General features: G+C 44.0%; 1 protein-coding gene across 1 annotated transcript; it reads left to right on the top strand.

The window, feature by feature from the left end:
• The first annotated feature begins 114 nt into the window (after window positions 1–114).
• Window positions 115–26,509, top strand: KIAA1191 (KIAA1191 ortholog). Its single transcript, XM_073566145.1, has 9 exons — window positions 115–274; window positions 3,007–3,115; window positions 3,314–3,393; window positions 4,315–4,505; window positions 9,517–9,628; window positions 13,802–13,926; window positions 18,473–18,576; window positions 24,392–24,507; window positions 24,580–26,509. Exons 3-9 carry the CDS (start codon window positions 3,366–3,368, stop codon window positions 24,789–24,791), a joined length of 888 nt encoding a protein of 295 aa, XP_073422246.1. The 5' UTR covers window positions 115–274; window positions 3,007–3,115; window positions 3,314–3,365; the 3' UTR covers window positions 24,792–26,509.
• The last annotated feature ends 455 nt before the right edge of the window (window positions 26,510–26,964 follow it).

Genomic DNA, 26,964 nt, shown 5'->3' with positions numbered 1-26,964 from the left:
TCCCGGAGTAATCATGGCTGACGGTGCTTCGGCGGGGAACAGCAGTAGGCGAGGACAATCACGGCTACTACGCATGCGCAATCCTAAATTTTTTTGTACACGCATGCAAAGCACGCATGCGCAGTACCTTATATTTGTGGTCGCCATTCTGAGGTAGATAATGGCTTGTTCTGGTGTCGGCTTTCTCAGCAGCTTTTCCGTTCGGTGACTGATACCGGAGAGGAGGACTAGAGGCGGCTTCTAGGATAGTGGCTGTAGTCGTACAGCGCTGCAGGTGAGGCCATCTCCTAGTGGGGGGCTATCTGGGCCCAGCTAATGGTCAGCCATGGTATCCTTCTAGGCCATGACCATCCTCATCCTCCTCTTTATTTCCACCCATAAGGTCACGTTCACACTCGGGCGTTTTCATGTGGCTGGTTTTTCTGACTGGCTTTTGACATTATGTTTAATATCTTGGGTTTTGCTGCTTTTCTGATGATTTAGCCAAGATGTAAAACACGCTGCTGTGAAGCCGGCTGATCCTCGCCCATTCAGGTCTATGGGGCCCGAGTACGAGCGGGGCGGGATGGCGTCCGATCTGTGGAGTCTCTGCATAAAAAGATGGCACCGTATCGCTATCGTGTACACGCGGCTTATGGCGACTCTTTCTAGATGTGATGTTTTTTGTTAATCTGCTTCTCTATAGGTTTTTACGAATGTGTTTAATAAAAATCCACAAAAACGTAATCCGTGTTCTCTAAGGGTCCATTGACTTGGACTGACCAGCGGCACCATACAGCTGCTGCCCGGTAAGCTCTTCTGATTACACAGGCAGACCCCAAAGCAAGCGATGGGCACAGGGCGATCTGTGCTGGTGGTTCTGGGGGCACAGGCCGCTCTCCTCATCGGGGTGGTCTTGTTCATATGGGACGATGCACATTTTTTTTTTTTTTTTTTGTTCTTTGTGGTGTGTAAATGAGATTTCACCGGTTGAGCAAGTGTTTTTTTTTTGCTTGTTGATCGGGTGATGGGCCACCTGCTTACCCTGCCAGATAATTGTGAAGCTATCTCTGTAAATGCAGCTTGGCTGACGCGTGTGTGTGTGTGACGGAGCCTTCCGTGGTCCATGATCTCCCAAGGCTCATCTATGGGAGCTGTTCACACCTGTGCTCTTATACCATACTATGGAGCAAATAATCATTGATCAGTGGGACGGCCCATTTATATGAGCTGATCTGAAGTCGTTTAATGGCCGACGTGTATTCTATGTGCGTGGACCGATCACTGATGCCAGTGGTTTGTGCCCATAGAATATTGGGTCATGTGTTGCCTGCTGAAGGGACTGTCAGCACAGAATGACTGAGCAAACCATCACACGCCACAAACTGCTCATGTGTCATGGAGGTTGTCATTGAGCGTTCTTGTGTATATTCCTGGATTTATTGGCTCATCCGTGTCCACAGGGAGTGTGAAATAAAGGCCCATAAGTGTGCACATGTGTCTGTGCTCACTTCTACAGCGCCATTAATCCCACACAGTATGGATTTATCTGGGGAGGAAGGAGCCCAGGTTGCTCAGTACCAGACGCGGCTACAAATACTTATGTCATATCGCGTTATTTCTCCATGGCAGCTGCAGTACTAGGAAACGACAATGGCAGAAGTTCAGTCCAGTCTTCCATTTTCCCTGGCGTTGTAGCACATATAAAGGAGAGAACCTCACTTCACACTGATATTGTTACGCATACCGGTCTCTTTATGGATTTTGCTTTTCTTCTATGACAAACCTGTAAGGTGAACATGGCCTAAATAAAATCGCCATGCTGGTGGATATATTGTTTACTAAATATAATGTATGTATCTTTTTATTGAAAGTCTCTAAACTTCCTATTAAAGTAAATATTTAACAGTCCATGCAAAAAAACAAACAACTATTTCATACTATTGAGTTTTTCATATATCTACTGACTGAATCTCTGGAAATTGCTAAAGAGAAAACCTGACTTTTTTTTTCTTATGGCTATGCTCACATCTGTCTGAGGGTTTTTTTTTTTTTTTTTAATTTATTTATTTATTTATTTTTCCGACTGAGTAGCTCCGATCCAAAATCCTCATTTAAAATGCTTCCTGTCCCGTTGTATGGGACATCCACTGTGCTGAGGTCCCCCCCCCCCCCACTGAAGAGGTTTTGAGAAGTTGCATAGGTTGAAAAAAGACTTTAGTCCATAAAGTTCAACCTTTGTCCACCAATTGTTCATCTTTGATAAAGTGTATGTTAGTTCTGAAGTTTGCTTCCTGAAGGAAACCCAAAAGCAGCAGAAAATTTTTTTTTTTAAACTTTTTTTTTTTTTTTTTTTTTTGTCCCCGCTCTCTTCTTTAGTACTATAAATTCCACAGTGCTCTAAAGACACATCATCACTCTCCCCATTGCAACTCACAATCTAAATTCCTTACCGGTATGTCTTTGTGTGACAACGTACAAACTCCCTGCAGATGTTGTCCTTAATGGGATTTGAACCAATGCTGCAAGGCTAGAGTGCTAACCACCGAGCCACCATGCTGTGCAACCTCTTCCAAAACCTATACATGGAACTCGCCCTCCATTCACCCAAAGAGAGTGGGGGGGGGAACTCTTTTCTTGAATCAATATGTGGGAGTTGATTCATGAGTGTGATTCCACCAGTCCTGGCCGGCTATGCCAATATGGGCAGTGCATAAGAGAGGCTATGCCCGCACGTCTAAGTCACAAAGTAATGCTGTTTTGGTGGCATAAGTGTAATCCAGTCCCTGACTGGAGTATATCTTTGGTAGAGATGCACTGCACTTGTAACATGTACCAAATTTGTGTGCACATCATAACTAAATTTGTTTCATGGAGGACACAATTATTTACTGACTAGTAATTCTGGATCATGGGGGGTCTATGAAAGTTGTTTGCTTGGTTTCTAAAACAATCGACTTGGCATCTGGCTGGATTTTATTAGTACACACTTTCACTGTTTTCCGTGTTCATCTTTCTGGCCTTCAGGTCCCTGTATGGACCCCCTCCAAAAGCGTTTCAGGGCTTCTGCATTACTTGCACGATGTGCCAGGGTGACTCGTTTCATTCCACTTGATCATCATTTCCCCGTGACCTGGTAAGACATAGAATGGCTCCTTCTTCTCGTGTCCCATCGTTACAGATAAGCATGATGTACATGGATCATTTCACTTTGCTGACACCTCTGTAACAGAACATGGCTTGCTCGTCATTGTGGGTAGCTCTAGATAATGAGTGTCTGTGTCTTATATATAGTTTTATGTTGAGTAATAAACAGATCCTTTATTCTTCCCAGGTAACGAGTATATTCTGGGATTCCATAGAAAAGGCAGCGTCTGTAATCACTAATGGCATCAAGACAACCTGATGTGCCTGGTAACACCCCGTACCTTACTGTGCCTTAGTATGGATCGTATATGTGAAAGCTGTGATCAGGCTATAGGCTGTGTTCAGAATAACAGGCGCATGAGTCGCGTGCCTTTTGCCACAGTTGAAAGTAGCCCGGCCCTGGCTTTAGTTCCTGCTGCTTTACGTGTCTTCAGGAGCCCCCCTCTCCCGGCTTGTCTGCAACGCAGATGGGACATCAGCCTTGAGGTTCTGCAACAGCACTTCCCTCAGATTTTGGCGTTATTCACGTTCCATATTATTCACGTTCCATATAATAGATCCCATTGTTGTGTATCATCAGTCTGGTACATTGAGAAACTGTTGAAGCAGAATTGCCGTCATATAAATCTATTTATTTTTGTCAACGGCTTTCTCTTACTTTTAGTGACTTCACTTACTCCTCAGTGAGTTTTACTTATTTTATGTACAAAAATAGTATGCTATGTTTGTGTTGAGCCTCTTGTCCCTTGTATAACAGAGAAGCCGCTGGTATGCATTGATCTGCTGCTTCTGTTCAGCCAGTATTGCTGGAAGTGATCAATCTCGATATCCCAAAACGTTAAGCTTTGGGCATCGGTGGTTACATGTCTGGCTGCCATTGTTAATCCTTTCTTCTGAAGGGCATTGTATTGTTAATTTTACCACAGTAGGATGATGAGGAACAGGACATATTACACTGGTCTAGTGGACTCCTGTCCACGACCTCTTGCATAACCCTGAAGTTATGTCTTTGCTGATGTGTTTGGTCTGAGGAGTCTTTCCTCTTGATCTGAGATATTATATACCATATTATCTCATCTCTACTTTGGTTCTGTCTTATCATGGACTTGTTTTTGCGTTTCTCATCAGTGAATAATTGTACTTGCTCTACAAAGAGGTTTGTGTAGTAAGTAGTTGTTTTGTCTTTAGCCATTGAGCACGGCTCAAGTGGGCTTCTAGGTAAAATGTCCCTGCCAATTGGGATGCACCGTCGTACTTTCAGCTATGATGATGCCCTGGAGGATACAGCACCGATGTCGCCGCCTCCGTCTGATATGTGCAGTAACACCCTGTGGAGGGATCCTGTAATCCCAGAACGCAAATACCAAAAGCTGTCTAAGGTATGCTGGGAGGAGAGAGCCCGCTTCCATCGTCCATTACTTAAATCCATGCACAAGCTCAGTGTTCTGCCATGCAAATTTGAAGTATGTGTTCTTGTAGGGTATTAATTGGCTTTGTGCAACAAGAACCAGAGTGCCCAGGGCCAGAGTTTAAAGATCCCTATAAACACAGGCCTAATGTTGGCCGAACCTGCTGATGGGGTTTATCCGACACTAATGCATATGGGGGCCCAAGTCAACCAGGCATGTCTGATTTTGGACTGCTGATCACATTGTTAGGCTGGGGTTCCACTAGTGAATTGCATCGAATGCCATATGCTAACAACCCTCAGGTCCTGCTCTGCTGTGAGTGGGAGCTGAGTGTCTGTGCTCCGATCCTCTCGCATCAGAGAACGGCAGCACCGCTGTGGAGGTGATAGATATCTTGCAACAGATTTCTCGTAGACGGTTGAGATGGCTGTTGGCCATAAGATTCTCAAGGATCGTTTAATATGACTGCTGTTGTGTATGGCTGGCTTAAAGGGGTTGTCCGGGCTTTTCACATAATCTCAGTACATATCCGGGCTGCAGAATTATGACCATAAGTAATTTACTTTCTGTCACTAGTTTGCATGGTTTTCTAGATATTCTGAACAGAACATCCAAAGGGGGTGTGTTATGGCATTGAAATGAGAACTAGTCGTAACCTCCTACTCTACTCCAAACATGCCCTCTATAGCAGCAGCCCTCATCACACAGTAACAAATCCTCCCCCTCCAGCAGCCTAGGTGCAGAGAGCAGACCACCCAGCTGCTCCTCCCCCAGACACACGCTGAACAGTTATCTATGGAAAGTGAAACTAGTGAGGAGGGAAAATCGTCCTGTATTCTGGGCCACTCCATGATTACAATACATAACTCATTATCAGTAATTCCTTCCCTTACTGTCCCAGGCTGCTGGCAGCAGTGAGAACAGACTGTGTGATGGCCAGTGATGGGGGTCTGCAGCTTCTAATCTGCACAGGGGATGGCAGTCACTGATGTAATCTGTTGTGTGACAAAGCCTCTGCTGTGTGAATGAGACAGCTCTGTGTCACTGGTGTCTTCACACAGCAGCAGATTTGGTGCAGTGTATGTGCGAAGCTCCAGTGACCAGCACAACTCACTCATTGGCTGGCAGTAAACTGCACCAGCACTCATCTTTATCATCATTCCAGCATTGGAAAGAACACAGCAGTGATCCTGTATTTGTGAAAGCAGCACAATACATACATACACCCCCCAACACTTCACACTGTTACAGCTGCTGATTGGACAGGCTGCTCCCATCAGTATTTGTGTCATTAGAGATGCAGTGTTCACACATACACTGCACCAAATCTGCTGCTATGTGTGAACACTGCATCTCTAATGACACAAATACTGATGGGAGCAGCCTGTCCAATCAGCAGCTGTAACAGTGTGAAGTGTTGGGGGGTGTATGTATGTATTGTGCTGCTTTCACAAATACAGGATCACTGCTGTGTTCTTTCCAATGCTGGAATGATGATAAAGATGAGTGCTGGTGCAGTTTACTGCCAGCCAATGAGTGAGTTGTGCTGGTCACTGGAGCTTGCTGGGAGTTTGGTGGAGCTTCGCACATACACTGCACCAAATCTGCTGCTGTGTGAAGACATCAGTGACACAGAGCTGTCTCATTCACACAGCAGAGGCTTTTGTCACACAACAGACTACATCAGTGACTGCCATCCCCTGTGCAGATTAGAAGCTGCAGACCCCCATCACTGGCCATCACACAGTCTGTTCTCACTGCTGCCAGCAGCCTGGTACAGTGAGGGAAGGAATTACTGATAATGAGTTATGTATTGTAATCATGGAGTGGCCCAGAATACAGGACGATTTTTCCCTCCCTCCTCACTATTATCACTTTCCATAGATAACTGTTCAGTGTGTGTCTGGGGGAGGAGCAGCTGCTCTCTGCACTGAGGCTGCTGGAGGGGAAGAATTTGTTAGGGTATGTGCACACGTAGTGAAATCTGCTGTGTTTCTGCAGCGGTTTTGGCTCTGCCGAAACGCAGCAGATTCTGCTGCGTTGTACAGTACCTTTTATTTTCAATGGGAAAAAAAAAACCGCAGTGCACATGCGGATTTTTTCGCGGTTTACAATCTGCAGCATGTTAATTGTTTGGTGCAGAAACGCTGCAGTTTTACACCTCATCCATTATGAGGTGTAAAACCGCAGGACTTTTGTCCTGCGGTTTTCCCCTCCAAAATCCGCACACCCAAAAAACTACGTGTGCACATAGCCTTACTGTGTGATGAGGGCTGCTTCATGTGGATGGGGAGGGCCTGTAGCTATGGAGGGTGGGGTTGTTGCTATAGAGGGCATGTTTGGAGTAGAGTAGGAGGTTACGGCCAGTTCTCATTTCAATGCCATAACACCCCCCCCCCTTGGACGTTCTGTTCAGAATATCTAGAAAACCGTGCAAACTAGTGACAGAAAGTAAATTACTTATTGTCATAATTCTGCAGCTCAGATATGTACTGAGATTATGTGAAAAGCCCGGACAACCCCTTTAAGGTCACATTCAGGATCTGTAAGCCAAAACCAGGACAGAAACAAGAAAAGTATAATAGAAACACATCACCACTTCTGTGTTTATCACCCACTCCTGGTTTTGGCTTACAAATACTGAGGTCAAATAATGTATGTGGCCTAAGACTGTATATTCTGCCTGGCATTCAGCTGAAAAAAAGATGAGAAGCATTGTAATGAAAGCCCTTTTGGCCATTGCCACAAGAACTCGCTGGCTGCGGGGAGCCGAAGGTGGGGATGTCCTTTCCAGTATTATGCTAGGCACAGTTTACAGCGCTTAGGCCAGCTTCATGCTGCGTTAATGCAGTCCGTTTAACGCATAACGTTGACGGACTGCATTAATGCTATAGCATAATGTGATTGCGTTATGCTATACCACTAGCGCAGATGCTTCAGTGACGGACCCTCAGACGCTGCACACAGTGTCCGAGGGTCCGTCAGAGAATGACGGCACATCATTAGCGCATGCCGATTATGGCATGCGTTAGCGATGCACTCAGAATGGGAGTGAATGGCAGCATTAATCGGACAGCGTTAACACAGTATGAACCCAGCCTTACAATTTCAGGCTGTGGGATCTCTTAACCTATTGCAAATACAATGGTTTCTAGAAAAACATTTACATCTCACAAATGATGCCATGAATGTCTGATTTAGGCCGGGATCACACATGCGAGAAACGGCCGCGTCTCGCATGTTAATACCCAGCACTCTGATCGGAGCGTGGGGACGCATAGCAATTGAAAAAGATAAATTTCAGCTCACCTCTTATAAGTTCGTAAGAACTATTGAAAAGCTCTGAGCGCGGACACGTCTCTGCCAGGACGTATAATGACTCCAAGAAAGGGACGAAAGGTCCAGCTCCAGAAATTTAAAATCCCAGGATTTTTATTGTATCATGTTTAAAATACATTCATGGCTGCTTGTGATCAAGTAACGGCAACAAAGTTCACCGCATGGGCATATTCTCCAGGTCTCTGTACGCGTTTCGAGCACAAATGCTCTTAGACTAAGAGCCTGAGTCTAAGAGCATTTGTGCTCAAAACGCATACAGAGACCTGGAGAATATCCCCATGCGGTGAACTTTGTTGCCGTTACTTGATCACAAGCAGCCATGAATGTATTTTAAACATGATACAATAAAAATCCTGGATTTTAAATTTCTGGCGCTGGACCTTTCTTCCTTTTCTTGGACGCATAGCAATACATGGAGCCGCACGCTCCGCTCCTGAGTACCGGCGGCAGTGCCGGGTATTAACATGCGAGACTCGTCCGTGTTTCTCGCATGTGTGATCCTGGTCTTATACAGCATCCCCCCTTTCTACAAGATGGGGCTATTTTTCTCCCTGCTACAGAGGTGGTGGCAGCACATGTGGGCATCCTTCTCCATCCCACCGATCAGGCATTTCTGGCCTACCAGTATTCTTATTTTGGCTACTATATGGAACAGTGATTGTGGTAGGAAGATGTCACCGCAGTGATGCTGAGTTCAGCCTTCTCGTTCCGTGAACTATCACACTATCCTACCACAAGGCACAGTGTATTGGCAAGAGGAGTTGTAAAAATCCACTTACTCAACTGGTGGTTTGTGCCATTACTTCGGCAGATGCCCCTATTTTTAAACTTTCAAGGATTATACTCTTTATTAATGGGGCTTTCCAAGCTGAGGCACTTGCACCATATCATGGGATATACTATAAATGTCTGATGGGTGCTGGCACTGCAGACTTAGTACTTTTCCAACCCCTCTTGAGATGGCATGTGTGGCCATATCTCCCACAGCATGCATTCTTGGGAGAAAAGTGAGCCCAAGAGTTTGACCACGTCTATCAGAACATTGTGGCATGTACTGTGTTTTATGGAGTAGGTGATCCAGATTGGAATTAACCCTTAACATTATTTTTCTTGCATCAGAAATTTTGCTTGAAACTTTGTGTAAAAAAAAAAAAAAAAAAAAAAAAAATTTAGCATGATTTATCTGAGACTTGGCTCATTCAAACGTCTGAGCAAGGCTTCATATATTGCAAGGTTTCATATATTGCTATAAAGCTGTCTCAATCAGGAAAGCCACACCCATGCCATGCTTTGATCTTACAGCCCTCCGAATGAGTCACACTTTTTTTTTTTTTTTTTTTTTTGCGACTCCCCATAGGCGTTCCAAAACATTGTAAGTGATAAGGCAACTGCATTTCTAGTGCAGAATCTGTCACATCCACAATACAGAAAAAAATGCAGGGTGGGGGAAGCGGCTTTTTGCACATGGGAATCTGGCTTTGTAGAGTAAGTCTTGCTTGGTGATCAGGGTCTCCTATATTGCAACTTATTGTTGTGTTTTTGTTTTTTTTTTTTTTTTTGTTTTTTTTCCTCCCTTTTTCCCTCCCATCATAATTCCATCCCCCGTCCGTGACCCCGTACACTTGCCACCCTCTCTGAGCAGGTTGAGGATGGTGATAATAGCATGCCCCCACCTGCTTTGCCAACTTCTGTTGAGAAGGCCCATGTGGTGAAAGCCAAAGCAACCTCAGTCATCATGAACTCTCTCATAACAAGTAAGGTGGTCTCTCCTCTGGGTATGTGAAGCATTAATGCATTGTGAAATGTCATTATGGATTGTGCACCTATGTCGGGGGGGGGGGGTACAGCCTTTTTGTACACGGGGTCTAGTTGTTCTTGTTACATATACTTTGGCTATTTTGACCTTAAGGTTACTATCTAAACACCAATATCCTACTGTGCTTTTTGTCTGGCTGACCAACTGCTGCAAATAAAGCAACTGTCTCATGTGGATGGTGGGCCAGAAGGTTCCATTGAGCTGAATTTTGACACCAGATCCTATTTGTTTTCCAGAGAGCCTGTAGCACTGGTGGTATTGGTTAGCTCCTCTAATATACACTGTTCAAAAAAATAAAGGGAACACTTAAACAACAGAATATAACTCCCAAGTAAATCCAACTTTTGTGAAATCAAACTGTCCACTTAAGAAGCAACACTGACAATGAATTTCACATGTTGTGCAAACGGAATAGACAACAGATGGAAATTATTGGCAATTATCAAGACACCCTCAATAAAGGAGTGGTTCTGCAGGTGGAGACCACATCTCAGTACCAATGCTTTCTGGCTGATGTTTTGGTCACTTTTGAATGTTGGTTGTGCTTTCACACTTGTGGTAGCATGAGACGGACTCAACCCACACAAGTGGCTCAGGTATTGCAGGTCATCCAGGATGGCACATCAATGCAAGCTATGGCAATAAGGTTTGCTGTGTCTGTCAGCGTAGTGTCCAGAGGCGCTACCAGGAGATGTGGAGGGGGCTGTAGGAGGGCAAGAACCCAGCAGCAGGACCGCTACCTCTGCCTTTGTGCAAGGAGGAACAGGAGGAGCACTGCCAGAGCCCTGCAAAATGACCTCCAGCAGGCCACAAATGTGCACGTGTCTGCACAAACGGTTAGAAACCGACTCCATGAGGATGGTCTGAGTGCCCGACGCTCACAGATGGGGGTTGTGCTCACAGCCCAACACCGTGCAAGACGCTTGGCATTTGCCACAATACAACAGGATTGGCAAATTTGCCACTGGTGCCCTGTGCTCTTCACAGATGAAAGCAGGTTCACTCTGAGCACATGAAACAGAATCTGGAGATGCCGTGGAGAGCGATCTGCCTGCAACATCCTTCAGCATGATCGGTTTGGCAGTGGGTCAGTAATGGTGTGGGGTGACATTTCTTTGGAGGGCCACACGGCCCTCCATGTGCTGGCCAGAGGTAACCTGACTGCCATTAGGTACCGAGATGCGGTCCTCAGACCCCTTGTGAGACCATATGCTGGTGCGGTTGGCCCTGGGTTCCTCCTAATACAGCACAATGCCAAACCACATGTGGCTGGAGTGTCAGTCAGCGGTTCCTGCAAGATGAAGGCATTGAAGCTATGGACTGGTCTGCCCGTTCCCCAGACATGAATCCGATTGAGCACATCTGGGACATCATGTCTTTCTCCATCCACCAAAGTCATGTTGCACCACAGACTGTGCACCAGGAGTTGGCGGATGCTTTAGTCCAGGTCTGAGAGGAGATCCCTCAGGAGACCATCCGCCACCTCATCGGGAGCATGCCCAGGCGTTGTAGGGAGGTTATACAGGCACATGGAGGCCACACACAATACTGAGCCTCATTTTGACTTGTTTAAGGACATTACGTTCCACTTTAATTTTGTGTGTGACTCCAAATTCAGGCCTCCATTGGTTAATGAATTTGATTTCCATTGATTTTTGTTGTCAGCACATTCAACTTTGTACAGAACAAAGTATTCAATGAGAATATTTCATTCAGATCTAGGATTTGTTATTTGAGTGTTCCCTTTATATTTTTTGAGCAGTGTATATGTCGCCTATCCACAAACATGATTTTTATGCAATTTCCCACATCCCACTTTTTATTTTATTTGGCTCTTTGAAATGTAATGATCCAAACACCTGGTACAAGCTTTTAAAGGGAATTTGTCCCCAGACTCTTACCACCTAATCAGAGAGCAGCATGGTGTAGAGATGGAGTTCCTGATTCCAGTGATAAGGATCTCATATTAGTTGGCAAAAAAGTCATTATCCCACCCTCTCCATTGTAAGGAGGGGTGGGTGGAGGGAGACAAAATGGCATGTTTTAATTCTGGCTTTTTTTTTTTTTTTTTCTTAACGTTCTCTAATTGTAAAGAATCAAAAACCCTACTCTGCAAAAGTGTGATCTGGGCAGAAGCTGGAGTGAGCAGATCCATCTGTGCCGCCTCTGCTCCTATAAGGGTATGTTCCCATGGTCAGTATCCAGCAGCACTTTGGACGCAGCACATGTCCACTCTAAAGCGCTGCCGCCTATTGAACGCAGGTGAATCGTCTGTGATCATTGAACCGAGCGGAATCACCGCGTCCTATACATTGTATGGGTGATTTTTATATTCAATTTATCTTTTATTGAGTGAAATCACTAACATGCAAAGAAGAAGTATTTGTTGAACTTAAGTATATTCAAAATAAGTTACAATAAAGTGTGGTTATACAGCTGTAACAAACCATATAATAACTGATAATTAGTTGATAATTCACATTTAGAAATTTTGCATCCAGAGGTATAAGGAGCATAAGATAAAAGACTTATGCTGGTCTCATATTTAGAATTGGTGTCGTAACACAACTATTTACATGGATGGAAGCATTAGTGTTTTTAAAAGAAGGAAAGGGATGGGTTTATTGGGTAGGTGGTTATGCCCGCTATGTGTTGGAACAAAAGTCCGTTTGCCATGATGGGGTATAAGTGATCTTATCTTGCAGGGACTGAGCGTCTCCACAAGATGGACATGCTGCGGTCTGAAAAGAAGCTCCGCATGTCCGGTTACACAGGGAAGCCGGACGTGGCATTTCATGAAATCCCATCCACTATGCTGTAACATCTGGCTGCTGCGGCTGTACACAGCGTCCAACCCGCGGCGTTTACTGACTATGGAGACATACCCTAAGACTTGGCACTACTCACTTTATTCCTTTTTAGAAGAACACTGGATTAATTTTTAGTTTGTAGACACCATGATGCTGCTTTACCTGTAGCCATTAATTACTCATACCTGAGGAATAGTCTTGTCTCTTATGTTTTAGTTTCCACTGTTGCGTTGCTTTTTTTTTTTTTTTTTCACCATTTGCAGCAGTTGGATTGGTCGTAATAATGTATTCGTTTAAATTACCATTGACTAAGGGAAAAACAATCCTGAAACTACCGGATTGACAAACCCTTCACTCATATTAGTCCCCCCCCACACCAATTTTCTCTAATGCTTAGAGGACCATCTGCTCTTCTGACATGTCTTGGAGAAAAGATGCTGTAGATGGGAAAAATGCCCATCTTTGCTCTCATTGTGCCCTTCCTCTTCTTCCTCCTGAGACTTTGAGTCACTGATTCAGCAGGGAATGCCTTTCCACCAGTGACACTGAACAATCTGTGTTGTGGACAGACTTTGCCTGTTGACAACACCCCAGTGTCGGTCACTCATTTCTGTAGGACTGATGAGAGCGGCGCTGTCTATCACTGTAAGAAAAGCTGGTCGGGTATTAGGAGAGCAGTGGACATATCGGAGCAGACCGGTCCTCGAGGCGTTCTGTGGCTTTCTCCTTACTGACTGCATTATGGAAGCTCAGATAGTGGTTACTGTGCTGCAACCCTGTGTAAACAGGACAGGGGCGATAATGCTGCCCATTTTGTTTTGGAAAAGGAGTGACTCCTCACATTTCACCCTACAGGATGAGATGTAAAGTTTGTGGGAAGTGATATACAGGACACTGGCCATCAGCTATGTCACTAATCTCTGGCTGCTAGAAGGGAGTCCTAAGCTGTGGATGCTGGGAAGTACCAGGTGGCTCGTGTTCAGCGGCTTCTGGTGTGGCTGATGGACCTGCTTCTGTGAATCTAGACACATTATTGATGCTGGGCACTTTATGCTGTTTCCTCCATGGCAAAGAACTTTTCCTGCAGCACATGCAGACTTTCCAGATGCATAATCGCCCCGTGTAAGGAAATTTCCGGGAAGCCAAGTCTCCAGCTTGATGCCACGTAACACTTCTGCCTGTTGCTTCTCATGTCCAGTATGCCTGTGCACGGTGTTGCTACACTGGAGGGTAAGGCTCCAGTCAGGATCTGGCTTTGGCACCTGCTTGAACGCTGTGTGTGCCCATGTCTCCCATTTCAGAGCATACACAGGAGAGCATCCAGCGGTTCGAGCAGCAGGCCGGTCTCAGGGATGCCGGCTATACTCCACACAAGGGCCTTACTGCTGAAGAGACCAAATACCATCGCGTGGCGGAGGCCCTGCATGTAAGACTTGGAGCTTGTTATGTGTCCTCCCTCCTTTTGCCTGTTCATATCCATGTGCTGTATCTGATGGGGACATTGCTGTGCTTCTGCATTGCCCATTCCTTCCTATGTCTGCTCTGTGCTGGCTTTTGTGCTGTGCCTGCATGTGGTCATCTGCATGGTGTGACCTTGTTCAGATGGGGTGATATACTAGATTAGTAGTTGACATGACAGAACAAAAGTTACTAGTCTCCAAACATTGTGTAGTGCCTCTAGATACAAAGATTAAAGACACTTATTCTTTTTATGCTCGTACAGAGTATATCTGTCACCAAGATTCCACATTGGCAGTCAGTGTTTTTTTTTTTTTTTTTTTTTTTTTTTTTTTTTTTTTAAGCACTCCGTTCCAGCAGGGTTTTTTCTTTCCCATATTGCACTACTGGAATGGTGCTTTAAATGTAATTCCCCTGTCTCACTCTCCTGCCACCACCTTCATCATTTTCCACATGACCCTCTGGCTGCTGCAGTGTTTCATGGGGCTGGGCGGAGGTAACCTTTCAATACAGGTAATACATGCCTCGTTCTGGCTCTCAGACGTGCACGGTGAACTTGTAGCTTCTAACTTCCGGCCAGTCAGACACTGCATTCATATGTTGGCACAGAAAACCGGTGAAGACACTGGAGGGTAAGTATGAGCGGGGGCTTGCGCTTAAAGTGAACTTGTCTGCAGGATTGCGGTAACCTACAGACAGTGTCAGGTCAGTGCCATTATACTACAATGATACCTTGGGTGATGAAATCCGTCTTGTGGTTGTTGTGTATTCTTAGGTTAATGATATGCCCGTGCCCCAGGGTGGCCTGTGGGGGGGGGTCTTTGTGTAGAGCTCTGATTAGGTATTCATCTTTATGGCTTCTGACAGATCGCTGATCCCTTAGTGACCTGCCTATTTTACACAATGAATAATTATGTAATGAATATTCATTATGTAAAATAGGAGGCAGGTTACTGATGGATCAGCAATCTGTCATACAGATACATATTTAAACAGAGAACCACATAAAGACCCCCCCACCACACACACTCACTCACTCACTCACTCACTCACACCCCGCCCTGGAGCACGAGCATATCATTAACTCAAAACTGAAAATAAAGATTACACATCCACAAGACGGATTTCAACAACCAAGGTATCAATGTAATCAGTATAATGGCAGCGACCTGACACTTTCTGTAGTTTACTCACCGCAATCCTGCTGACATGTTCCCTTTTTACAGGAACAGTCCAGCGCTTTTTTTTTTTTTTTTCTTCAGCATTAGTGTTGCTTTAACTTCCCTAGTGCTCTGTTCATTCACTCTGTTTCAGGAATTGAAAAACTGAAAGTGATCCACTAAATCAGTTATGTGGAGGGACTTTAGGGATCTGTACCTGTTGTGTTTCCCCCCCCCCCCCCCCCCCCCTAAAGTCCTGCATTAAGAACCTTTTTCTTGTGACTAACTGAACGGACATGGAGCCCAGAGATATTTCTCTGCTTCCATTTGAACAAGTGATCTTTGCTTCAGTTATGCAGTTGATCGATTCCTAAAACCAAACTGCCTGTCAGAAGGGCCAGTTATAAGCATAGACGTGCCTTACGGCAGACGGATGACTGACAGTGGCTACTACACATTATAACATTCAAAAAATTGTCTTCCGTGTTCTTTCCAGGAAAACATCACTGGGAATCCTTGGGCAGACACTAAAGCTTGTATTAAAAGTAGGGAATCGCCGTAGAATCAACTCTCCTAGTCTGTCTATATGGGCATGTAGGCCATAGGAAGCTGAATAACATGACACCCTGATAGCTGAGATCTGGTCTCTTATTCTAGAGACATCCATGTTTTTCTTATATGTAAATGACCTCGCTGTGTGCCAGACACTGATCTGCATGAGAATCTGCCTCCAGAGCTTATTTTACATGATGGGAGAGTTACCAGTGTGAGAAGCTTAACGAACACTGAACGGGGGAACTGAGATTTTGTCGGGGTAGCTATTTAGGGAGGGCTAAATTAACCCTTCACGGTTGAGCCAGTGATTTCCAAATTATTCCAGTGTTGCTAGCAACTCAAATGACCACACGGAGACTGGGGTCTCTGTACGGGAGGATCGAGACCGATCACTAAGCCCCTTTATTTCAGTCACATCTTTTATAATCTTTTGTTAATTATGCAAGGTTCTCAAGTACCAATAACATCATTTCACTTTGTAAGCCAATAATATTGCAAGAAAACCGGAAACTACATATATGTCCGTATCCAAATAGAAAGTAGTATAATGGCATCTTCTTCAGAGTTTTACACTCTTGCCTCCCTTATCTTGCACCTGATGGGAACAGTCTGGTTTCATGACAGCCCATGCCAATTACAAAAATTTATCTTACAGCAACAAAAATGGAGAAACGAAACTGCAGCGCTGATTTTAGTATTAACCCTTCACAATTTGTCATCTTGCAAACACTCTCTTTTTTTTTTTTTTTTTCTCTCTCTCTGTTGTTCTATATTTCAGCACTGTCTGCCTGTGAGCTGGAAGCAGAGAGGAACCTGCACATGTCAGGTATAATCTCCCAAAAGAGCAGAGCAGCCTTCACATATCACACTAGTAGTTCCCCCTTCATGTAAAATAAGCTCTGGAAGCAGAGTTATCTTCCAGGCAGTGTCCTCCCCAGAGCCTGGAAAAGCTCATTTACATATAAGAAAAACTTGGATTTCTCTGGAAAAAGACATCAGATTGCAGCTATCAAGGTATCATGTTCAGATTCCTATGACCATATGGATGGATTAAGAGGGTGATCCTAGTGACAACTACCTTTTTAGTTTAGGTGGGGGGGAAAGAGAAACTTTATCCTCTGCTTGCTTACAATATATCACACAGGTCAATGTAGTTTACTTAATATTATGTACAAGCCGTGGGCGGACACAGACGGCAGAGGCCCCTGTACAAGAACACTAAATGGAGCCTTTGCAGCCCAAAAAATGCAGAATTCCACCTGATTTGAAGGTAGAAGTGGGCCCCTGTGCAGCTGCACCAATGATATGTCCAACCCTGGTACAAACTTTTGGGAGGTTGCTTCTACGCCTACATTAGTACATCACCTCACACTCTCGTTCCCATCCTTCATAAATGGCCTGTTTCTGCTAGCTTGTTCAGCTTTCATTTGTAGCATTGCTATAGGTTTTAAGGTAGTTTGTAAGCACAAAATGATGCTTGGTGCACCTTAGTGTGGCCAAACGGGTCCATGCACCTTCCCAGCCTCTGTTTAATTTCTGTCTCCGTCGTCCTCTTCCATGACTGACAGCTCTGGCTTTATATAGGAGCCAGAGAAATGAGCCTCACAAGGGTGCACTGCTTCTCTCCGCTGACACATTGCATTATTAGAGGCAATCAATCAAAGGGAGTTTCTTACTAACAAAGTTACTTTTAATCAATAGATCTTGGAATAATAACTTTACAATTGGAAGTGTTAAAATGCCTGTGTGGAGAATCTTATAAATGTGCCCCTGCTGTGTAATGGCCGTGTCTGACCGTGCAGGGACATGGTCGGATATACCGCACCCCTGGGTGGGGGGGGGTGTAAAAGAATGTACAGATCACAAATGATTCTTTGAGTTTAAACAGGTTGGGGATGCTTTCTCACAGAGGGAATCAGCTGTGATCCCGAGCTGTCCTGTCTGTATCCTCTCAGTTCCTCCCTGCCCAGGGGATGTCTGGTCAGACATGGCCATTACACAGTACACAGCAGGAGCACATTTATAAGATTATCTCAGCACAGGAACATTTTATTTACACATCCAACTGTAGAAATTATTAATCCAAGATATATTGATTAAGAGGTTTTTCCACAAAGTTCATTTTTAATGTTTAAATGCCCCTTTACATTTAGCGATGCACCAGGATTCCCGACCACGATATGACGCGGTCAGGATCGCTGGTGCATCGCTAAGTGGCCGCTAGTGAGCTGCCACACAGGCAGGTCTCAGCAGCGATGCTCGGCGGTCGCTCTTAACTTTCAGATGCGGCGAGGGTGTCCGTCTTAAGCCTGCGTCCATGGCTCACTCGTCGGCTCCAGCAGGAAGCTGACGACGAGAAATGGGTGTGGATGATCTCGCGCGATCAGCGATATCCAGCGGGGGAGCCGGTCGGAGGTATCACATGTAGCAATATCGCTGCTGCGTCACAAAATCGGTGACGCTTTAGCGATATGCTAGCGATTATCGCTATGTGTAAAGCCCCCTTAAGACCGTTGTGACCAATCCAGTCAGTGCTCATTCCAGTTATGGCTTCAGGATGTCAGCTCACAGCAAGCATAAGCTTCATACCATATTGGATTGTGTGACACCGTGCGCTTCCTACACTCCCTCACTCTTTGCTTCTCTAGCATTACCCAGATTCCTAGTCGCCCTGCTTTTCATTGATTTTAATAGTGACTCGATGTTGGGTGCATAGTCTCGCCTGGTCCTGGCTGCCCCTCTGCTGTCAGATCCACACTGTAGAGCCTCTGACCATTTATACGTGTGCTTTTCTTCCAGAAGCTGAAGATGCAGACCGGAGAATCCAGTGAAGAGAAACGCAGCGCCTCTGCTCAGTCCACTCCGTCCAGCACTCCGAGTTCCTCCCCTAAGCAGATGCGAAGGTAACCTGCGGACAGCTGTCTTACCATTGAGGGGCACACGCTGTGCTCTATATTCATTAATGAATATTCATTTCCCCCCCCTACATTTATTAAAATGGGGAAGGCTTTGTTTGCAAATGAAAAGCTTCTTTTTACAGTACAAGCAAAAGCTGAGATTTTAGAAGTCTCTGGCACAATTTTGGGTTTCCCATCCTCAGCATTCAGACCCCTAATGGCTCATTCACACATCAGTATTTGGTCAGTATTTTGCATCAGTGTTTGTATGCCAAAACCAGGAATGGAACTTACCGAGAAAAAATATAATTGAAAGACTGACTCCTGTTCTTTTGTTTTGGAGACACTCCTGGTTTTGGCATACAAATACTGATGTGTGAAAGAGGCCTAACATGCATTTATCGTTACCCTCCCCTGTGTATCTCCACCATGCAGTAGCATTGCGTACTTGGGTCACTGGTGCGCTCAACATCCCTCTATACCTTCACATGCACTTTGCATATTCTCATTCTTGGATATTTTTTTTTTTTTTTTTTTACTTCAGCATTTTAGTATTTTGGGCTGTTTAAAATCACCACTGCCTCTTGTGTCTGACATACTCTTTCATACATCTTATATTGCACCAGCCATCTGTCTACCTCAAAGGATGAATTGTAACTACTTACATGACCACTAGGGGTTTCTGATGTTTCACACTATACGGTAACTGTTTCACAGTTTAGCCACCAGAGGTCAGTATTGTTCCATGGTTTTTTTGTTTGTTTTTTTTTGCTCAATGTTTTCTCTTCCACAACACATTAATGAATTGCAACTGTGCGTTTAAGAATAATGGATTTATTTTCATCTTGTAGCTTAGGCCTCTTTCACACTTCCGTTTTTTACAATCAGTCACAATCCGCCAGGTTTTGAAAAAAAAACGGATCCTCAAATTTTTTTTGAGGATCCGTTTTTTTCCCATTGACTTGCATTAATGGCGGATTGTGACGGATTGCTGTCCGTTGCATCCGTTTTTTGTCTCTCTCTCTCTCTCTCTCTCTCTCTCTCTCTCTCTCTCTCTCTCTCTCTCTCTCTCTCTCTCTCTCTCTCTCTCTCTCTCTCTCTCTCTCTCTCTCGCCAGCGACTCCTTTAAATTTCTTCATTTTCAGGATCCGTCTGAAAACGGATCCTGTGCCATCCGTTCACATCAGTTGAGAACGGATCCGCTTGTCCGCCTTTTTGGCGGATTATAACTGATGCAAAAAACTGAAGTGTGAAAGAGGCCTTATGAGGTTGCAGATAATATACTTTAAACTATTACATATTTGTTCCTTGGTCTTGTGTGCTGGGGATTATTCTTGCCTCTTCTCTCCCTTGTTACTGTTTTGAAAAAAAAAAAAAAAAAATTATATAATTTTTTTTTTTTTTTTTTTTTAAGATTGTTACATTTTAATACTTTGGCTTTCAATCACTGCCCTTCATTTTATGTTCATTTGGAAGTGTCCCTCTTTTGTATCAGCCCTATATAGGTTTGCAGCCTTTCTGGCACACCGCTCGGGCACAGAATTGTGCGGCGTGCAGCTTTTAACCCCTTCCTGACATCCGACGTACTATCCCGTCCACGGTACCCGGGCCCGTATGACGGTGGACGGGATAGTACGTCTACCGCGATCAGCGGCGCCCACGTGGTGAGCGCCGCTGATCGCGGCCGGGTGTCAGCTGATTATCACAGCTGACACCCGGCACTGTCAGGGGCGGTCACGGACCGCCCCCGACACGTTAACCCCTTGCACACCGCGATCAAACATGATCGCGGTGTACCGGGAGTTAAAGGGAAGCATCGGCAGGGAGGGGGCTCCCTCCGTGCTTCCCTGAGCCCCCCACGGCAGCGCAATGTGCAGCGCTGCTGCGGGGGGCTCCTATCCTCCAGGCCCCCGAATCCAAGATGGCGACGGGGGCCTTCGGGGACCTGAGGAAGCTGGCTTCCTCAGTGCCTGCAAAGCGCAGGCAAGAGGAAGTCTGCTTCAATGCCTGTGACAGATTGCTGATCTGTCACAGTGATCTGTGATGTGACAGATCAGCGATCTGTCACAGGACAGTGATGTCCCACCTGGGACTATGTAATAAAGTAAAAAAAAATGTAAAAATAAATTAAAAAAAATCGCCAAATAAATTAGAAGAAAAAAAAAAAAAAAAAAAAAATATTCCCTCAAATCCATTTTTTGGAAATAAAAAAACAATAAAAGTACACATATCAGGTATCGCCCCGTCCGTAATGACCCGCCCTATAAAACTGTCCCATTAGTTAACCCTTTTAGCGAACCCCTTAAAAAATAAAAATAAACGAAGCAAAAAATGATTTATTATCATACTGCCAAACAAAAAGTGTAATAACGCGCGATCAAAAAGACGCATATAAATATCCATGGTACCGCTGAAAACGTCATCTTGTCCCGCAAAAAAACGAGCCGCCACACAGCATCATCAGCGAAAAAATAAAGTTATAGCTCACAGAATAATGCGATGCAAAAATAATTTTTTATATAAAATAGTTTTCATTGCATAAAACCGACAAAAACATAAAAAACGACCTAAATGAGGTATCGCTGTAACCGTACTGACCCGAAGAATAAAATCGCTTTATCAATTTTACCGCACGCGGAACGGTGTAAACGCACCCCCCCCCAAAAGAAATTCATGAAACGCTGGTTTTTGTTCATTCTGCGTCCCAAAAATAGGAATAAAAAGCGATCAAAAAATGTCACGTGCCCGAAAATGGTACCAATAAAAACGTCAACTCGTCCCGCAAAAAATAAGACCTCACATGACTCAGTGGGTCAAAATACGGAAAAATTATAGCTCTCAAAATGTGGTGATGCAAAAACTATTTTACAATAAAAAGCGTCTTTTAGCGTGCGACAGCTGCCAAATATAAAAACCGCCATAAATAGTAAGTCAAACCCCCCGTTATCACCCCCTTAGTTAGGGAAAAATAATAAAACTAAAAAAAAAAGTATTTATCTCCATTTTCCCGTTAGGGTAAGGCTGTGTGCATACGCTGCGGATTAGGTGCGGATTTTGTAAAATCCGCAGGTGAAACCGGAGGTCAAAAGACCTGCGGTTTTACCTGCGGATTGCTCTGCGGTTTTGTCCTTCGGTTTTTCATCTCCTCATTAGAGGAGATGGCAAACCGCAGGAGAATCCGCAGAAAGAATTGACATGTCAATTCTTTCTGCGGATTGAAAACCGCAGATAATCCGCACGGAAAATTCCGCACCGTCTGCACTGCGGTTTTTGGTTCCCATAGGGAATCGTGGTACTGGGGTCCGCAGCAGCCAAAACCGCTGCGGAACCGCAGCAAAATCCGCAGCGTGTGCACACAGCCCTAGGGTTAGGGCTAGGGTTAGGGCTCAGATTAGGGTTAGGGGTGTGTTGGGGTTAGGGTTGGAGTTATAATTGGGGGTTTCCACTGTTTGGGCACATCAGGGGCTCTCCAAATGCAACATGGCGTCTGATCTCAATTCCAGCCAATTCTGAGTTGAAAAAGTCAAATGGTGCTCCTTCCCTTCCAAGCTCTGCCATGCGCCCAAACAGTGTTTTACCCCCACATGTAGGGTATCAGCCTACTCAGGACAAATTGCAAAACAATTTTTGGGGTCCAATTTCTCCTGTTACCCTTAGGAAAATAAAAAATTGGGGGCAAAAATATCATTTTTGTGGAAAAAAATGATTTTTTTATTTTCACGTCCGAGTGTTATAAACTTCTGTGAAGCACTTGGGGGTTCAAAGTGCTCACCACACATCTAGATAAGTTCCGTGGGGGGTCTAGTGTCCAAAATGGGGTCACTTGTGGGGAGTTTCAATAGTTTAGGTACATTAGGGGCTCTCCAAAGGCAACATGACACCCGCAGACCATTCCATCAAAGTCTGCATTCCAAAACGTCACTACTTCCCTTCCGAGCCCCGACGTGTGCCCATACAGTAGTTTTCACCCACATATGGGGTATCAGCATACTCAGGACAAATTGGACAACAACTTTTGGGGTCCAATTTCTCCTGGTACCCTTGGGAAAATAAAAAAATGGTGACTAAAAGATCATGTTTGTGGAAAAAATACGAATTATTTATTTTCACGCCCGGGCATTATAAACTTCTGTGAAGCACTGGGGGGGTCAAAGTGCTCACCACACATCTAGATAAGTTCCTTAGGGGGTCTAGTTTCCAAAATGGTGTCATTTGTGGGGGGTTTCCACTGTTTTGGTACATCAGGAGTTTTCCAAACGCGACATGGTGTCCGATCTCAATTCCAGCCAAAAACGTCAAATGGCGCTGCTTCCCTTCCGAGCTCTGCCATGCGCCCAAATAGTGGTTTACCCCCACATGTGGGGTATCAGCGTACTCAGAACAAATTGCACAATAACTTTTACGGTCCTGTTACCCTTGGAAAAATAAGAATTGAGGGTGAAAAGATCATTTTTGTGGAAAAAATATGATTTTTTTAATTGTACCGCTGTACGTTATAAACTTCTGTAAAGCCCTTGTGGGTTCAAAGTTCTCACCACATATCTAGATAAGTTCCTTGGGGGGTCTAGTTTCCAAAATGGGGTCACTTGTAGGGGGTTTCCACTGTTTAGGTACATCAGGGACTCTCCAAACGTGACATGGCGTCCGATCTGAATTCCAGCCAATTTTGCATTGAAAAAGTCAAACGGCGCTCCTTCCATTCTGAGCTCTGCCATGCGCCGAAACAGTCGTCCCCCCCCCCCCCCCCACAAATCAGGTATCGGCGTACTCAGGACAAATTGCACAATAACTTTTGCAGTCCAATTTCTCCTGTTACCCTTGGTAAAATAAAAAAATTGAACCTGAAGTATTTTTTTTGTGAAAAAAAGTTAGATGTTCATTTCTTTTCAAATATTCAAAAAAATTCCTGTGACGCACCTAATGGGTTAATAAACTTCTTGAATGTGTTTTTGAGCACATTAAGGGGTGCAGTTTTTAGAATGGTGTCACTTTTGGGTATTTTCTATCATATAGACCCCTCAAAGTGGCTTCAAATGTGATGTGGTCCTAAAAATAAAATGGTGTTGTAAAAATGAGAAATCGCTGGTCAACTTTTAACCCTTATAACTTCCTAACAAAAAAAAATTTTGGTTCCAAAATTGTGCTGATGTAAAGTAAACATGTGGGAAATGTTAGTTATCAAGTTTTTTGTGTGCCGTATCTCTGTGATTTAAGGGCAGAAAAATTCAAAGATGGAAAATTGCGAAATTTTCAAAATTTTTGCCAAATTTCCATTTTTTTCACAAATAAACGCAAGTTATTTGAATGAAATTTTACCACTAACATGAAGTACAATATGTCACGAGAAAACATTGTCAGAATCACCGGGATCAATGGAAGCGTTCCAGAGTTATGACCTCATAAAGGTACAGTGGTCAGAATTGTAAAAATTGGCCCGGTCATGAACGTGCAAACCACCCTTGGGGGTGAAGGGGTTAATAAACTTTGCACTTTTTTTTTATTATATACATGTCATTAAATTTCTGTGTACAAAAAATACATATGCGTATGTATTGTAGTTGGGGTAAATATGATTAATGAGCAAAACAAACAATAACAAATACTGGTTGGTAATTTAACATGTGGAATGTATAGAATTATGGTGGTTTAGTTTGTGTCTGTAGATAAGACCACCACAACCAGTATGTGACACGTTTCCCATGATAAACCCTTTTTTTTTTTTTTTTTTTTTTTTTTTTTTTTTTGGGAAAACCTGGAATTTTTCAAGAAGGTGGTTCATACAGTACTTGTATCAGACACTTTTCTTTTTTGTTGTGCACAGATCATGGTTCAGCCAAGGCTCCACTACATCTCTCCCTGGTGACATCCAGAACGCTGATGTAGAGAAATGGAGCATTTTTGGTCCTCGTGTTGTGCAGAAATCGACCACAGATCCAGGTAGGTCAAATTCTGGTCAAAGTCTCAATACCCTTGTTATCGATCCTCATTATGTTTACGCCTTCTTTACAGGTGGTTTTGCTGTCCAGCCATACAAAGGTGCACAAAAGCCAACCCCCATGGAGCTGATGCGAGCTCAGGCTAACAGAATAGCAGACGACCCCGCTACATGCAGACCACCTAAGATGGAAATGCCACCATTGGCACCGGAAAACAGGAAGGTCCATCGAGGCCACAACCTGAAGCCACGAGATATGAACATACTCACACCTACTGGCTTTTAAGATGTAGATGTCTCTAATTCCAACCTGGACTTGGAGAATTCCAGTTACTTTGTTGGCTTCTCATTTCATGCATGACAAAGATTCCTTATGAGGAGGTGTTTCTATAAATCACTTTTAACTCATGTTGTCAGGTTTTCCCATTAAGCCTTTTGCAGTTTAAGACTAATCCATTTTGACTTATCCCTCACAGAAAGGGTTCATCTATAAACCTTTACTCCATGCATTCATATGTCTAATATAACTTACAACTGAGTTAGTGACATGTATAAAGCTGCACCTTGTATCTTCATAATAAAAAAGGATCTTTCACCAAACTTTTTCATGTTGATCTGGATACAGGATGTAATAGTGGCTTCTGCAATGGAAATGTGTTTTTTTTTTTTTTTTTTGCCTCTACATTGCTGAGATATTGACAAAGTAGTTAGCACCTAATGTGTTATCAGTCCAAGTTGGTTTCTCCAGATCATTTTCACTGAGGGGCATGTACTTATTCTATTCCCCTGTATGGTGCTGACCGATCATGAGCATGCATACTTGGAAGAAAAATAAACACTCCACCATTAACCGAAAAGAACTTGGTGTGTGAGATCTTGTCTAAGCTAATGCATGAATCTGTGTGGGAGGAGGGGCAGCACAGCTAAGTTTAGCTGTGTCACATTACAAACTATAGCTTTTCTACTAGCACTGTCACCTTTGTACTTTCCCTCCTCTCACATTGCCTGTCCAGAGATGTCAGTAATCACACTTGTCTGTGCTCAGGCAACTTGCAATTGTTCTGCAGTGGACAACATGGCTGTCATTATGTCTCACACAGGAGTAATTGGCTTGTTCTGGGCAGTATGAGATGTAATAAATTAGACCCTTTGATCTCCCTGTGAGTACTGACACTTTTGGGCTTTCAGCTTCTAACAAGGATGGGGTATTGGGGACAATACAGCAGAGGTGACAGTGTTATGAGAGGAAGAAAGCTGATTAAAGGGTTTCTAAAGTGACACAGCTTTACTCCATTGCACTATCCCATATTGACCCGTCCAGGAGGCTAAAACAGGAGATCATATTCCTGCTAAGTTCTGACTGCTATACAATTGGTCAGCATCCTACAAGACTTGCACTCCTCCAGCCCCCATCTGCTAATGTTCACGTCCAAGTGGATGTTAACGCATTAGGTGCCAAATACTTTGAAAATTCTTCCACAGAGAAGGAACAAAAACACTCTTTGCATCTTGTGATCAGTTCAACATGAACAAATTGGCACAAGGTCTCCCTTAAAATATCCTCCCAAAGCTGCTGTCCTATTTCTCTACATGTCTGAGGGCTCCCACCTGTCTTTAAATGGTTGCCTTATAGCAAAACTATATTGTTTTATTGTGTAAAATTGACTCTCTCTCAGTTGACCGGTTGCAGTAAAAAGAGCATGAGCTCGTATAGCAAGTCTGGAATTCTTGGCGTTATCTAGTGTTTATATGCTACAATACTGCAACTAAAAGCCTTGCGGTTAGTCATTTAACCAATGGATGCGGCTGGTACCTCAGGTTGTCTTTGTTTCTTTGTTGTCTTTCTATATTGGCACACTCAGGCTTGATCCATCTTGCATTCCATTTTAAAGTGATTATACACCAAAAGTCTGTTGGATTTAACTTATTTTGTATTCACTTACTGTAGTGTGCGCTTGTGTATTCTGTACCCACTCTTTTGATTAAATTGTCATAAGGCTTCTATTTGGTTGCTTGTGGTTTCTATTGTGCCTCAAAACAGCTCAGAGGGGGAAAAATAATTTTTACCATAACTTGCATTCATATCTGAGTTACAAATAAGGCTACAGGACACATCTGATAGAGTTTGAGTGTATAATGCATTTAGAGCTCTAATTCTCTGAAGTTAGTGACACTTGATGGTGGCAATGTAACTTACGTGGGGCTGCATGAGCGCCCCTGGTGTCTGGGGAGCTCACTCACTGCTCTATACTGAGAACATGGTACCATCACTCAATGCACCTTGGGTAGATGTGCATTTTCCCAACATGACCATGATCTGAAACGCACATCGGTTACACTGAAGAACATGGCTAAAGTGATTCTGGTATTTTTCCAATGGCGAGTTCTGAAGAGACAAGTTAAGCATCACTCACGATCCAGGTTCTAAAAGAGGTTGTTCTTGAACACGGGAATATGTC

This window comes from Dendrobates tinctorius, unplaced genomic scaffold (genome assembly GCF_039654945.1).
Source record: "Dendrobates tinctorius isolate UK_male_01 unplaced genomic scaffold, ASM3965494v1 ptg000001l, whole genome shotgun sequence".
NCBI lineage: Eukaryota > Metazoa > Chordata > Amphibia > Anura > Dendrobatidae > Dendrobates > Dendrobates tinctorius.
This window is presented reverse-complemented; position numbering and strand designations above follow the sequence as displayed.